The sequence below is a fragment of the Neolamprologus multifasciatus genome, chromosome 19 (genome assembly GCF_963576455.1).
Source record: "Neolamprologus multifasciatus chromosome 19, fNeoMul1.2, whole genome shotgun sequence".
NCBI lineage: Eukaryota > Metazoa > Chordata > Actinopteri > Cichliformes > Cichlidae > Neolamprologus > Neolamprologus multifasciatus.
In genome coordinates, this window is record NC_140457.1 from 6,069,646 (window position 1) to 6,085,052 (window position 15,407).

A 15,407-nucleotide genomic window follows, 5' to 3' on the forward strand; every position below is an offset into this window, starting at 1 on the left:
TCTGTGGGAGTTGATTTAACACTACAGTTTTTGCTGTGGAGAAACTGGTCCAGTGAGCTCTCACGTGTTCGGCTGCGGTCATGTTGGCCGCACTTTGAATTTTGTTGCTCTTTTTCTCTCCATAATACGGTTACTCGGAAACACAGCAGAGTTCGTCTTTTTTTTATCCTGCAAGTTTGTCCCCATTTACTCCGCAGTCCAGTAGATGTTTTGTTAACAAAGAAAAGAAAATATAATCCTTACTTGATTTATTATGATTAAAAAAAATATTAAAAACTCTTTAAGAGGTGGCAACATGGTAATATGCCGAGTGGCAGCGTTTTCCTTTCTCACTTCCACAGAGTTTTTCTTAATAAGTTGGAATGTAACAACTTCCGGTATAAACACTGTCAATTTTACTCGTTTTTTTAAGGCATGTCACATAGATCAATCTTGTATTTATTGACAATATCAAGTAAAAAGGAATACAGTTTTAGTGGTTTGTTGTGGCAATTAAAGCATTTTGTTACTTTATACAAAAAAAAAACAAAACCCAGCTCTTTGCTGAAATTACTGCAGCTGTATATGTGTCGAGTTTGCCTTTGTGCTTGTCCTTTTGTTCCCATCAAATTTGACAATTTGAACACACACTTGAATTAAGATTGTGTGTGTGTGCTCAGTTTTCCAGCAGTATGTCCAATTCTTCTAAATGCAGTCGCACTCGCAGTTCTTTCTCTGTCAACAGGTCTACAAACTCCTGCAGGTGATCAGGGAACAGCTGCACTGCGTCCATATACAAACCCTGATCTCACACACACATCCACATTCCAATGTAAGGAACAAACACCCACTGATGTATAAAATAAAGACCAGGGCAGTCTCAGAGCTGCGAGTCCCTGAGCCCTCACTCTCGGGCGAGTAAAACTGTGTGTTTCTCCTCTCTGATTCTCAGCTGAAGAAGTGTTTTAGAATATATCTCTTAACATTAAACCAATATTTGAAAACAGGAAAGTTGTCACGGTTGTTAAAGAGTGGACTCAGGCGCGGAGCTCAGAAATAATGACAGCGCATTTATTTACAGTGCAGCAAGGTGACAACAGTTCAAATATGCAACGATGGTGATAGTGCGTCCCTCCTTCCGTGTAAGCCCGTGCGTGGTAGTGAGTGCCCGTCTCTCCTCCAAGTGCTTCCTTTGTGTCCGTAAATGAGTACGAAGATCAGACAGTACTTCAATAACGTTAGCGACTCGAAAACACTACCAGGCTTAGTGCAATACTCCAGCGCTGTCTGTCGCTCAGCCACACCATTAAGTAGCCCTGCTGAAGATGGTAGTTGATGGGCAGCAGCTGGTGGATTGACTGCAGGTGCGGCAGCTCCGGGCGACAGCACTTCCGGGTCGGAGGTAGCCTGTTGCTAGGTTACCTCCTAACACACAGCGGAGCCGGAGGGGAAGACAGGGCGATAGGAGAGACACATACACACGCACACAAATATACACACATTGGCAGGTCGACCGGTCAGGGCGCCGTCAGATCCTGACAAAAGTATCTGATATATGAAGCTAAAATTTACAGCAAACATTATAAACGTTAAACTTTTCCATTGTGAACAGTTGAGCAGAAGGTTTGGTTTTGACACAGAATGATCACTATATCAAATTATACTGTAATACATTAAAATACAAGTACTGATGACCAGAGTATACATATGCTACACTTTTTTAATTTGTGGTTGACATCAAGAAAAGACAACAAAAGTCAACTTGTTTTTAATTTGTATTTTTTTTATTTTATTTAATTTTAGTGCCAATTAACTAAGAAGTCTCCCGAAGGTGTTTTGAACTGTAAGGTGGAGGGCCTGTAGGACCTCCACCTTACAGTTCAAAACACCATCTTTAGAAAATTCCAGCAATCAAATGATCCCCTATGAGCAAGCACTTGGCGACAGTGGGGAGGAAAAACTGCTCTAAAAAGCAGAAACCTCCAGCAGAACCAGACTCATGTAGGGGCAGCCATCTGCTGCGGCTGGCTGGGTACGATGGAAAACACAAAGGAGACACAGTGAAGATATAATAGTTTTTTAGGAAAACTGTAAAGACTTTTAGGAATTTTGATTTGAAGCAAGGCAGTGGAAAAGTCAAGGTCTTTAGTCATCGCTGCCCTTAAAACAGCACCTGAAGGGTTTCATAATAGCTCTTCCCACTGCTGCAAAGAACCTGGCAATTCTGGACTTTTTTGGAGGACTTGTGAGGACACCCAAATTGATTTTCAAATGCTTCAAAATAGCCTCATCAAATGAACTATCACCTGCAAAAGCAGCATTCATGACCTGTTCTGTGGAGCCAAACTCCTTGACGAGTCCTTTAAACATTTTTTTGGTCAATTGACTCACATTCTTGTCCAGATTTGTTATAGACTCCTCAATGCTGATTTCAGGTTGCACCAAGTTGTTGAGATGTTCAATGATGTCTCCTAAAGCTTTGTTAGGTAATGAAAGCGGCTTTTTTAGGCTCTTTTTGTACTGAGCCACGAGTCTAGCTATAAGACACATGGCAAGGTTCTCGGATGCTGCCTGAGATGACACTGACACTTCTGAGAGCTTTTTCTCCAACTTTTCTGAGGGTTTCTCTTTAGACATTTCAGACAGTTTTTCCTCTAACTTTTCTGAGGTTTGCTCCTCAGACTTTTCCAAGAATTTCTCCTCAGACTTTTCCAAGAATTTCTCCTCAGACTTTTCCGAGGGTATGTCCTCTGAGAATCTGTCCTCTGACTTTCCAGACATTTCCTCCTCCATCCTCTCGAGAACTGGTGTTGAACTTGAACAAGAGGATGTTGAGCGTTTCTCTGGTGACTTGACCTGCTTTTCCAGAGACGCTGGTCTAGAAGGACAGGGTTTTTTAGATTCTCTGACACTTTTCTGAGAATAGTCTGATTCTGTGTCTCTTGCCCGTTTCTGTCCCTTTGCAATGACCTTTTGGATCTCTTCAACAGCATCAGACACTTTTTCGCTCTGAACAATTTCATCTATTGTTTCACCATCAACCAAAAGCAGAATCTTTTGCAAAAACTTTCCAACTGCGTCTTCTATGATTACATAGAGGACTTCAGGAGAAAAGAAAACTCTCGATTCAGCTACTTGCTGTGGTGTCTTGGAGATGACGGAGTCTGATAGACTTCTACCCATAACAGTTGTGGGAATTTGGTATATACGACTTATCATTAAATGGTCGTACAGTTTCTCTGTCAATTCTCTCGAGAAATTCTTCACTTTCTCGCTTATTTGAATGTTTTCGAGCCTTTCTTGGATAATGTCATGTTCTTTCTCTTTTGTGAACTCGCTGTATATGTCACTAATTTCAGATTTGATGACATTAAAGCTAGTTGGAGTAGCAGATTTTATCATGTTTCCCAGAGTAGATGAGCTTCTAGAAGGGGCACGGACAGACATGCTAGAATTTGAACGAGGAGTTTCGCATGCTGAACCTGGGAGGCTGACACTCATACTGTCGTGGGAACCCATTCTCTCAGTTTCAGGGGAGTGGGTTACCTTTGACAGACTAATAAAATAGTCTTTGCTCTTCTTCACTGTTGTTTTCAGCTCCCCTTTCATCTTTTCAAAATGTTTTCCTGCAATCTTGGAAAAATGCAGTTTGCGTGATTTTTGCGGTGCGGAACGAGCATGTGAGGTAAAAAACTCTCTCACTTTATCAAAGATGACTCCCCCGTTGAATCCAGATTTGGGTGAGGTACATTTCTCACTGTGACAAGAATAATCAGTGTCAGTGCACTGGAGATTGTCAAGTATAATATTGACAATGTCAGCTGCAATTTTTTCTACTGGGGTCTCAGGTGGAATACTTTCTGCCTGCCTTTCAGCTTCTGCACATTCGCCACTTTCTGAACTTTCTTTCTTTTCTGAAAGTTGCTCTATTTTAGCAGGTGGCTCAATTTCCATATCGCTATCATCATCCGATAATTCATCATCTGTAAAATCTGAATCTTGACACCATTTGGTCAGAATCTCACTAACCTCCTGGGTGGCTGATTTGACTGAGATGCTGGACTCAATGCTATCTTTGCTGGACTCAGACTCACTTGAATCGCTTTCCTTTCCCATGCACGGGCATTTCAGTTTACTTGCATATCTTTTCAAGCATGAGAGAGCATGAGAAACCATGACACGCAGTTTTCTAATATTACGAATTGCCCCACTGACGTAAACAGCGGGGTCTGATGGTAAATTGAAGCGCTCTCTGACCAGGGCGACTATATATTTGACCTTATTTGAAATCTCCTCCTCAACCATCTTTGTCAGCTTTTTAGCACTGCCGCATATCTGCTTTGGGATATTGAGCAGGTTTGCAATAGTGATTGAGATGGAGTCGCCAAATGATGGATTTGTTTCTATTTCTGCAGATGCATCGCTCTGAATGACGGGAAGAGCACGTCTCAAAATGTTGACTGAGGTGATCTGTATGATTTCAGAAATCATATCAGCCAAAACTGCTTGAATATCAGAATCCCAAGCTCCATTTTCTATTAAAGTCCACTGTACATCATCGAGCTTGTTGAAGGCGTTATCGATAATCGGTGACAGCTCATCTGGTGATACGACCAGTGCGGTTTGAGTATTATAATCCTGTGTTGCAGACATTGTTATTTCACACGGATTCTCTCTGTTAAAATCTTCTTGAAACGCTAAACTTTCTGAATTGAAAGAGCGTGGTAAGTTTGACATGTAACTACTGTCGAGGGGGTCTCTGGTAGTGATAACTTTTTGACTTCGCTTGGCTCCTATTTAACGACTTTCCCGGTTCAAAGTAAAACCACATTAAATGACTTCTTTGACGTAACACATCAAAACCTTCTATGAGGTAAGTCGTTCGAATGCACGAGAATTCGCGCATGCGCAACCGCCCGCGTTAAGCTCGTAACTCGGATGCGCGTGGCAGAAGAAAACTGTTTTTTTCCTTAAACCTTTATTTAAACATCAGTACAATACAAAAATGGAATTAAACAGTACCACAATAATGGTGTTGTACTTACAAAAGAATTGTATGCATAGATAAAAAAAAAATACAAGAACAGTATTCAGAAACAACAATATAAATATGCTAGGGGGAAAGTAACTGATCAAGCCAAAGAATAAAGTGACTGAAAGATCTTAATTTTTTCACAAACACCAATAGTTTTTATAACTTTTGGGTTAGTGGAGTTCTTAATTGAGTTAAGATACTGTACAAGTTCAAAGGAGAACACATAAAAAGAGGGATGTCTTCCTAAACTTTTGGACTTGTGAATCAACGAGAAACTGGTCCAGTGAGCTCTCACGTGTTCGGCTGCGGTCATGTCGGCCGCACTTTGAATTTTGTTGCTCTTTTTCTCTCCATAATACGGTTACTCGGAAACACAGCAGAGTTCGTCTATTTTTTATCCTGCAAGTTTGTCCCCATTTACTCCGCAGTAGATGTTTTGTTAACAAAGAAAAGAAAATATAATCCTTACTTGATTTATTATGATTAAAAAATATATTAAAAACTCTTTAAGAGGTGGCACATGGTAATATGCCGAGTGGCAGCGTTTTCCTTTCTCACTTCCACAGAGTTTTTCTTAATAAGTTGGAATGTAACAACTTCCGGTATAAACTGTCAATTTTACTCGTTTTTTTAAGGCATGTCACATAGATCAATCTTGTATTTATTGACAATATCAAGTAAAAAGGAATACAGTTTTAGTGGTTTGTTGTGGCAATTAAAGCATTTTGTGTCACTTTATACAAAAAACACCCCAAAAAAAAACAAAACCCAGCTCTTTGCTCAAATTACTGCAGCTGTATATGTGTAGAGTTTGCCTTTGTGCTTGTCCTTTTCTTCCCATCAAATTTGACAATTTGAACACACACTTGAATTAAGATTGTGTGTGTGCTCAGTTTTCCAGCAGTATGTCCAATTCTTCTAAAGGCAGTCGCACTCACAGTTCTTTCTCTGTCAACAGGTCTACAAACTCCTGCAGGTGATGAGGGAACAGCTGCACTGCGTCCATATACAAACCCTGATCACACACACACATCCACATTCCAATGTAAGGAACAAACACCCACTGATGTATAAAATAAAGACCAGGGCAGTCTCAGAGCTGCGAGTCCCTGAGCCCTCACTCTCGTGCGAGAGCTCAGAGCTGCCCTTGCTAATGTCATCCAGGGGAAGACGGATGTTATTTTACTTTGCTGTGTTTTAATGTGAAGTGTGCTTATTTATTTTTTATATTGCATGTTTTGTATCTTGTGGAGTGTTTGTATTTATGCCGCATGTTTTGGTTGCATCCGTCAATTCGTCCTGGAGAGACTCCACCCGTTTCCCCCTTTTTATTAATTTGACACACCTGAGAGGAAGGGCAGTAGTAATTTACAGAGTGCGCAGGGACACATAAGGCTGGGGGAGCTTGGCGTCAAGGAGAGAGGAGGATACAGCGCCGGCAACGAGAGACGCAGAGCGAGCGGGCCGATTGCTGCAGCAACACGAGGCCAGAGTACGCGTCTGCAGAGAATTGGAGGCGACGAGACGGGCCGGTGCCGAGTGACAGTTACAAAGAAGCGGCGGGCGGAATTGAGAGCTCTGCCCACCCGGGCGCACCGGGGCGCAGAACGTGGGGAGGAAGGCGAGGACGCCGCCGGGTTCCCCTCCTGCACCGCTCCGCTGGATTTTTAACTTTTTAGTGACTCTTATATCGTGGCGGACGCCACCGGATTTTAATGTTGTGTTTTATTGATTTTTATTGTGTTGTCCCCTGGCCAGGGTTGTTTTAATTCATTTTGCATTTTTAATTATTTAAATATAATAAATTATATTTTAATTATACAGTTTTAAAGTTGTGTGCTTTCCCTTGGCGGCTCCACTGCTCTGTCCGTTTTGGAGGAAGGTTTCCCCTCCTTTAAACGAACACTGAAAAACATCACCTTCCCTCCGTTACATAATTGGCATTTTTGACAGGATACGGAGTCAAGAGCAGTTGGGTTAGTCAGGGGAATAGCAAAGATGATGATGCCTTTATATCCCGGAGCCCCGTGGCTGCCGAAATTTAAAGGGCCTGATCAAGATGTGCAATATCAGGATTGGAAGGAGCAGATGCGGGGGCTGCTGGGATCACAGGATTTGCCTGAAGCGAGGAAAGTTATTGTGTTTTAATATTATTGCTATTGTGTTGGGAGCGCTAGCAGGTGAGGCTAAACGTCAGGTCAGTGTTCTTGAACCCAGTGAAAGAGACCAAGTACAAAAAATCTTTTCCTTTTTAGACTCTTTATATGGTGATCGTGTCCCCACCCCAGTTCTTAGGTCACAGTTTTTTAGTTGCACTCAGAACCCAAGTGAAACCGTATCTTCCTTTATTTTGCGGTTGAGAGAATTATACTGTAGGTTGCGAAAGCATGACCCACACTGTAAAAAAAAATTCCGTAGAAAAACGGAAAATGTCCTGGTAATTTTCTGCCAGTACATTTTCTGTTTTTTTACGGACGTTTGACGGAGTTTTCTGTAAATGATAAAACGGAAAATTCTGTAGATTTACAGTATACTCTCTGTACTATTTACGGACATTTCCTTCAGCTATAAAACGGAAAATTCCGTTTATTCACAGTATAATTTCTGTATCATTAACTGATATTTTCCGTTAATAGAAAAATTGAAATTTCTGTTTATATTACTATTTCCAAACACTTCTTTTCACTGTAACTCATTAAATATAGTTCTTTATATCCTTAAACATATATTTCTATGCAATTACAACCTAGTACACCATGTACTCAAAAATTTACAAATTAAAACTTAAATTAATTTGTGCTTCGTACACAACAACATTGGTACAATGAATGTTAAATATTCTTTTATTCTCCTTAACTCAAACACATTATAAAATATAATGACAGCATCCATCTTGTCATAAAACGACTAAACAGCTGATACATGAACAAAATAACTCACAAGCTTTCAAATTTGAGCATTTTTATTTCCTTGAAATCAGGTTGCCCTCATGTAAATGTGTTTATTTACATTCATTCAAGTGGCTACCAAGTGTTTTCTTCAAACAGGACACCTGACAAACAAAAAATGTCATATTTAACGATATGTTCACATTTAATAATATCCAGAGTACCTTTTAGTTAGAATCACTGCCTTTTGTCTCAGCCAAATGGTTAAGGTGTGGTTTACATCCATGTCTGTCCACTTATGATACAGTATACACATGTAGTCAGTTATAGCCAAACACCTTTGATTACTGAATTGCATTCACTTCATTAATGAAGTGAATGCAATTCACATTTGTGTGAACATTTGTCTGAGATTAACTCTTTGGGGTCTTTACCTTACATACTATAACATACTTGAGTCAAAATTTGTTGACTGTTTAAGTGGTGCCAAAACTGAACAGATCTAAAGAAGATGTTTCTGAACTTTGGGTTTATTCGAACAGGACGGATGGATAACCACAGGACTTTTCCCCATATGATAACTAAAACACAAAATAAATTAAGACAGATTACTGTCCCAAACTTAAAGATAAAAGTGTATTTACTGGACTTGTTTTGTCAGTGAGGAGCAAAGTACAATTAGAAGTGCTTGTTCTGATGAAAAGTTAAACTGTAAACAGCAGCGTAGTGAATAAGGATCTGTGTCCACGAATCCTCAGCAGTGACAACACTTAAACATCATAGTTCAAAATCCTTAATGCACACCTTTTTCTCCACGGTGTTCAAATGCTCTTAGCTGTTTAAGTAGAGGAAAAAGTCTGACATATTTCATGACCATTAAATGTTAGACAAGGCTCTGAAAACAAGGTTATGGTTACAAACAAAAATCTCTGCTTGTGCGCACAGACCCTAAATCACAACAAATAAGACAATAGTAAGACAAATTACTACAAAGTCTTGTTACCACTCTTCATATACCAGTGTGACAAAGTCCTGAATGCTGCCTGCATGTTAGTACATCAAGGTCCATCTGAGCTTTAAATATAATACACTCAGCTTTTCCTTGGATTTTCAGAGTTGCTCAGTTCATACAGGAACTGCAGCAGTCGGGGTTAACGTGTCGCTGTGTTGCTCCTCCATGTCAGCCATTGAGACTAGTTGCAATTTATTCTGAGGAAAAAAAGAGAAACAACAAGACACTTTTAAAAAGTTTGTATTTTTATATTTTTTTTACCTAGAACATAAACAACATAAACAAAAAAGGATTAGGGCTGTGCGATATGACGATATATATCAGATGATGATATAAAAATGTCTATTGTTTCATATTATACACTATTGTTTGTTTTGTGGTGTTGCAAAATAAACTGTTTTCGGCAATATTTTTTTCATGATTTTGATGGTCACTGTAGTTGCTATATTATTTCTTAAAGTTCTCTCTTTCTCTTATACTTACAATAACCACACTATGGACGGACAAGTGACTGTTTTTACGTGTACTTTCGTTACCAACAATGATGGTAAAACCATTGTGTGGCTCCACTGTCCGCTTGTTTATTTTCCACATAAACCTTTCACAATAAAGCTCAAGTTTCTGTTGAGACTTTTCAAAATAAACTGAAATGATATACATTATTCTCATACAAATTTTCAGAATAGGCATCAAACAAATGACCTCAAATAAAAACATGAAGTGACTATAAATGGCGCTTACAGTCACCACGCAGATGAAGGCACAGAGAATACCAGCATGGCCAGCAAGGATGAGGCAGAACCAGCTAGCTCCAAACAGACGGACCAGTCAAAACAAATCGAGGACCTTATTGTTAAACGAGGGGCAATGGAAATGGTTTGGTTATGAAAAGTCTGACACGCCCCAGAAAACTGTACTATGCAAACTATGCCACAAACTGGTCCCCACCACCACTCAAACACAACAAACCTCTTTAACCACCAACACAAGAATCACATGAAAGAGTTTTGAGAGAGTTTACGAATGAAAAGCAAAAAAGAGCCGTCAGGTGCTCAAAATAATCCTTAGACTCAAACGTTAGAACAGGCTTTTCCTCGCAGCACGCCGTGTAATAAATACTCGGAAAGAAAATGGCGGCCATTTAAACGTTTTAAATCACAGAATTTACAGAAAATGCACTATTTTGTGATATATATTGTTATCAGGAGACATATGTCTTATATTGGGATATGAGATTTTGGTCATATCACACAGCCCTACAAAGGATTATAATTCACGTAGAGTTGCATACATATAACACCATTCGGTTGCAACAAAAGCAGTTTATAATTAAAGTAACATACATACCTTGAAAAACTAAATCAACCACAACATTAAACTCACCTTGTTTCTGTAGAGAAGGTGATCAGGGTTTTTCTTCATTTCCTGAGACCAGCTGCTCTTCATCACCAGCTTGTATCTTCATCTTTTTTTTCCACTCGGGGAAGTCTTTCCTTTTCTTGGCCATTGCTCTGCACTGGAAAACCAAAGTGTGTGATCAAAGGTGAAATAAGGGATATTTTTCCACTGCAGGACTTAGAGTGCTTCAAGTAGTGATAGCTGTTGATCCATTTCTCAAATAATCTGTAAGGATCTGGATTTTTAAGAAAGATACAAATATCTCTGCTTATATTTGGCTAAAAGCTTGATATAGACACAAAAGTTTATAATATGTCAGCATCCCCCACAAGGCATATAAATACCCTGCACACCAGCACTGCGCTTACATTATAGTTCAATCGAGAAATAGGTATTATTGATTTATTATTGAATTTTTTTTAGTAATAATTATTAGTATTTAATCACATTAGCACAGTGGGTGACAAAAATATTCCACATACTAGAAATGCTGCTCAGCATTTCATAAATTACATTTTCAACAAATGTTGGAGTAAAAACACAGTTACAGGGAAAATGTGTATGTCTGTAAATATTAACTAAACATTTCTATGTGCTACAAAATAGACATAATTGTAAATGTGCTGAGGTGAAACTATACTTTCAATAATATTACCACTACAGTCTGTTAACCACCGAAATAATCTATGCTGGTCAGCTAGCTAAAAGTATTTACTTTAGCAGCCCAAATCAGAGGCTAACATTAGCATTTGCTAAATAAACTAGGGTTAATGTAACTTTGCCTGAAGCCCTTTAAAGTGTACAGTAGAGCCAACTGTAAAACACAGGTATTGATACAGTACTTATTAGAGTCCTAGAATAATTTCTAGAACCATAAATTTCTCACTTTTCCCGTTATCCACATCGCTGACTTTCGCTAATTAGCTAGTTAGCAGTCACAGCTGTGTAATACCCAGAGAGACACAGACAGCTAACTATAATATGAAAACTTGTTCAGCCACTGAAGGGCAAAACTGGTGGTATCACAGTAAAAATTATTTTAACATTAACTAAAATGGAAAGCTTAAGTCATGTTAAACCTAAATAACACTTATTTTAAAAAATGAGTCAGCAAAATATTCCTGACTTGTCTGGAGACAGCCGAAACCAGTTAACAAATAAATTAACATTTCTTTCTAAATAAAAACGTGGAGTCTTTTAAAAAACATTATTTTAATAAAGGGAAACATGAGTTTTAATACTTACCACAGAAATTTGAAGGCAGTTTCTCCAACTTCAGAGTTCAAAATCCACATGAAGCCTGAAAGAAGCCTAACGGCTGCTCTTGCGCTTACTTTTCCCTCCTTTTCGGGTTCTTTTTCCCACAATGCATTGCAGTAGTTGAGAAATACAGAAAAATACCTGTAAATTATTAATACGGAAAATTCCTTCACGTTTATACAGTAGATTGTACTGTATTTTTACGGATTTCTTTTTACAGATAATGTCCCCTCTGATGCAGCCCTGCGAGATCAATTGTTGCTAGGATTGCGGGAGGGCCCTGTAAGTCAGGCACTGAAGGTCTATGTGCGGCGTAACCCAGATCAAGATTTTGCTGCCATACGCCAGGAGGCACTGCTGCTAGACTCAGAACATGTACAGCCCCAGTCTGAGGTAACCTGCCTGTCTGTAAATAAGTCTCATGCTCCTTTTAAGGATGAACAGAAAGAAGATTGGAGAGAGGTGTTAAAGCAGGAGATATTGGAGGATGTCAAGGCACAAATGAAGGGATTGGCACAAGAGCTAGTAAGAGAAATTAGAGGCTCCACTCAGCCAGCTGTAGCTACTCTTCCGCCTGCACCTCAGTTTAGGAGAAGACTGCGACAATCGAATGCTAGCTGGGATGCGCAAGGTCGGCCTATCTGTCGGAGGTGTAACCAAGCAGGACATATAGCTAGGTTTTGCCAGACCTCCATGTCTTCCCAGCCAAGTTTAAACTAGATGACCCTGCTGCTGAGGTCCGAGGGGCGGGGGCTTTTGGTTCACCTAAGGAATTAAGGGCCACAGAAACATTTATTGGGCAGTGTCCAACAGTGAAGATAGTGATTGAGGGGGTGGAGCTTCAAGGCTTGTTAGATACAGGATCACAAGTGACTTTGATCCAGGAGAGTTTGTTTAATGAGCATTTTTCCCAGGCTAAGCTTGAGAAAACTCCAACCGCCTTTAAGCTGAGAGCCGCCAATGGTCTGGAAATTCCCTATACCACCTATGCTGTCCTGGACATGGAAATAGAAGGTTTTAAGGTTCCTGGACGCGGGGTTGTGGTGGTAAAAGATGACCATTGTACGCACCCACTGATTGTTGGTATGAATGTTGTGACTGCCTGTTGGAATGTATTTAAGTGGCCGGAAAAGACTGCTCCTGTCCCACAGCAATTAACGAATCAACAGGCCTGGAGGACTGCCTTCGCAACATGCAGACGGATAGAAGCAAGTACAGTGGAGGACGGAATGGTGGGGTATGTACGGCTAGCTGGCCGACGCAAAATTAAAGTTCCCCCGAGGAGTGAAATAATGGTGTGGGGCCGGGCTCAGACGGGTCCGCAAGGAACGGATTATTGTGCCCTGGTGGAGGCACTGCCTGATACCCCTGATGTGGGGGTGGCGAGAACCCTTGTTATGGTAAGGGCCAGGAGAGTGCCAGTGAGGATTTGTAACCCACACCCCTATCCTCTTTTTATAGGTCGCTACCAGAAACTGGGAAAGCTATCCTGCGTGGATGAGGCCGACGTACATGGCTCACAGGACCTGAGCCTGTCCCTTGGGATGGATGGTGTGGTGGAGGTGGCTCTGGTCGACAGTGGTGCCCCCACGGAGGAGGAGAGATTACCTGAGGAGATGAGTAAACTGATTGAACGATCTGACCTGTCTGAACTGCAACAGGGCGAGCTACGTGCTTTATTGCTTAAATGGGAGAAGGTGTTCTCTAAAGATGACGAAGATTTTGGGAGGACTGACCTGGTGCATCATTGTATCCCCACAGGTGATGCAGCTCCCATTAGAGAGAGGTATCGTCCTTTGCCCCCTACAATGTATAAAGAAATGAGGAGTCTCTTGGCAGATATGATGGAAAAGGGAGTTATCCGGGAAAGCTGTAGCCCGCACCCATTGTTTTGGTGAAAAAAAAAGATGGCACCTGGCGGTTCTGTGTGGACTATAGAAAATTGAATGCGGTGACACATAAAGACGCTTTCCCTCTGCCACGAATAGAAGAGACATTGACAAGCCTTACTCGAGCGCAGTGGTTTTCCACCCTGGACTTAGCCAGCGGATACTGGCAGGTCCAAATGGACCTGACGGACAGGGAAAAGACTGCTTTTACTACCCCAGTCGGGTTGTTTGAGTTCGAGTGGATGCCGTTTGGTCTGTGCAATGCACCCACTACATTTCAACGGCTGATGCAGCACTGTTTGAGTGGACAGATTGCAGAGTCTTTATTGGTGTACTTAGATGACATTATCATTTATTCACCTGACTTTTCGTCTCATTTACAGCATCTAGATGAAGTGTTTCAGAGGCTGTGGCGCCATGGGTTGAAGTTACAGCCGAACAAGTGCAAGTTCCTGCAACAGGAGGTGAAATTTCTGGGGCATGTAGTGGATAAGTGTGGTGTAAGACCAGACCCTGATAAAATTTCTGCAGTTATGGATTGGCCGGTCCCTGATACCATCAGACAAGTCAGATCTTTTTTGGGCCTGGCTGGCTACTACAGACGTTTTGTGTCCGGCTTTGCTAAAATCGTACGCCCTTTAAATGCATTATTGACAGGGGTCCCTGTAAACAAGAAAACAGACCGTCGCAAAGTGCAGTGGTCCCCAGAATGTCAAAGGGCATTTGAGGCCCTCAAAGCAGCTTTAACGCAAGCACCTGTTTTAGCATACGCAGATTACTCTCTTCCATTTATTGTGTATACTGATGCCAGTGGTCGCGGGCTGGGAGCTGTTCTGGCCCAGGTTCAAGAGGGCCAAGAAAGGGTAATAGCGTACGCCAGCAGAAGCTTACACCACACGGAACGGAATGACGCCAACTATAGTTCCTTCAAGTTGGAGCTGTTAGCCCTTAAGTGGGCAGTTACCGAAAAGTTTAAAGACTATCTGACTGGTGCACGATTCGTTGTGTATACTGATAATAACCCTGTGGCCCATTTACAGACTGCTCGCTTGGGCGCAGTAGAACAACGTTGGGTTGCCCAGCTGGCCTCTTTCGACTACGAGATCAAGTATCGTTCGGGTAAGAGCAATATTAATGCTGATGCCCTTTCTCGATTCCCCACTGTCCCAGCAGAGCACCTGGAGGGGGCTGGATCAGAGCGTGGAGTCACTTCAGCAGCCATTGAACTGACTTGTGAGGTAGAGGGGAGTGACTGGGCAGAAGCACAATCTCGTGATCCAGATATTCAAGTGGTAAAGCAACTTCTGGAAGCCCAGGTCGCACCCACAAAGCTAGAACGTCAGACATTGTCACATGGTGTGCGACGACTCCTACAGCAACAAAAAAGACTTTTTATTAAAGATGGAATACTGTGCCGTAAAGTGTTGGACGAATATACCCAGGAGACTCGTTATCAAGTTGTGTGTCCTAGTTCCAGGTGCCATGAGGTGTGGCGGAAAATCCATGAGGCTGCTGCCCATGCGGGGGTAGATCGAACCCTCTCTCGGATACGGCAGCGGTTCTACTGGGTTAACATGGAAGCACAGGTACGTCAGTTTCATCTGGGTTGTGTCCCCTGTAGTCTACAAAAGGAGAGGGTAGAACCTAGGGCCCCACTGCACCCTATTTCAGTTTCATACCCTTTGGAGGTTGTAGGCATGGATTTTCTGTCCTTAGGCCGGCCCACTGACACTTATCAAAACATACTTGTGGTTACTGATCTGTTTACACGGTTCGCTTGGGCTATCCCTACAATAAACCAAACAGCAGAGACTACAGTAAAGGCTTTGTGGAAGTATGTGATACAGCCATTCGGTTGCCCAGGCCGACTCCACTCTGACCGTGGGTCTAATTTCGAATCTGCATTAATGAAACAGCTCTGTGATACCTATGGTATAACTAAAAGC

The 15,407-nt window shown here is 41.4% G+C and overlaps 3 protein-coding genes and 1 long non-coding RNA gene across 4 annotated transcripts in view; 1 reads left to right on the forward strand and 3 right to left on the reverse strand.

The window, feature by feature from the left end:
* Positions 1-640: 640 nt before the first annotated feature.
* The window catches only part of nrde2 (NRDE-2, necessary for RNA interference, domain containing), a 43,265-nt gene continuing 28,498 nt past the window's right edge, over positions 641-15,407 (reverse strand). The window contains exon 19 of the mRNA XM_085142730.1: positions 641-781. Within this exon, the coding sequence (XP_084998856.1) occupies positions 656-781 (126 nt within the window). The 3' untranslated portion in view covers positions 641-655. The remainder of the gene's footprint in view (positions 782-15,407) is intronic.
* On the reverse strand, positions 1,032-4,783 carry LOC146495820 (uncharacterized). The gene is made up of 2 exons (XM_085142732.1): positions 1,234-4,783; positions 1,032-1,169 (listed from the first exon to the last, which is right to left on the reverse strand). The coding sequence occupies exon 1, from the start codon at positions 4,714-4,716 to the stop codon at positions 2,125-2,127; it is 2,592 nt and encodes an 863-aa protein (XP_084998858.1). The 5' UTR covers positions 4,717-4,783; the 3' UTR covers positions 1,032-1,169; positions 1,234-2,124.
* LOC146495821 (uncharacterized) lies at positions 7,840-11,533 on the reverse strand. The gene is made up of 2 exons (XR_014871272.1): positions 10,298-11,533; positions 7,840-9,111 (listed from the first exon to the last, which is right to left on the reverse strand). It is a non-coding gene; the product is annotated as an uncharacterized LOC146495821 (long non-coding RNA).
* On the forward strand, positions 11,679-13,637 carry LOC146495822 (uncharacterized). Its single transcript, XM_085144238.1, has 4 exons — positions 11,679-11,688; positions 11,793-11,965; positions 12,008-12,097; positions 12,250-13,637. Exons 1-4 carry the CDS (start codon positions 11,679-11,681, stop codon positions 13,468-13,470), a joined length of 1,494 nt encoding a protein of 497 aa, XP_085000364.1. The 3' UTR covers positions 13,471-13,637.

Excerpts from the sequence above, each read along its gene's own strand:
- LOC146495822 (XM_085144238.1), top strand. Across the intron at positions 11,966-12,007 it reads ATGTACAGCCCCAGTCTGAG|GATGAACAGAAAGAAGATTG; the intron begins GTAACCTGCCTG and ends GCTCCTTTTAAG. Across the intron at positions 12,098-12,249 it reads AGGGATTGGCACAAGAGCTA|GTTTTGCCAGACCTCCATGT; the intron begins GTAAGAGAAATT and ends ACATATAGCTAG.
- LOC146495820 (XM_085142732.1), bottom strand. The coding sequence starts at position 4,716 with ATGTCAAACTTACCACGCTCTTTCAATTCAGAAAGTTTAGCGTTTCAA.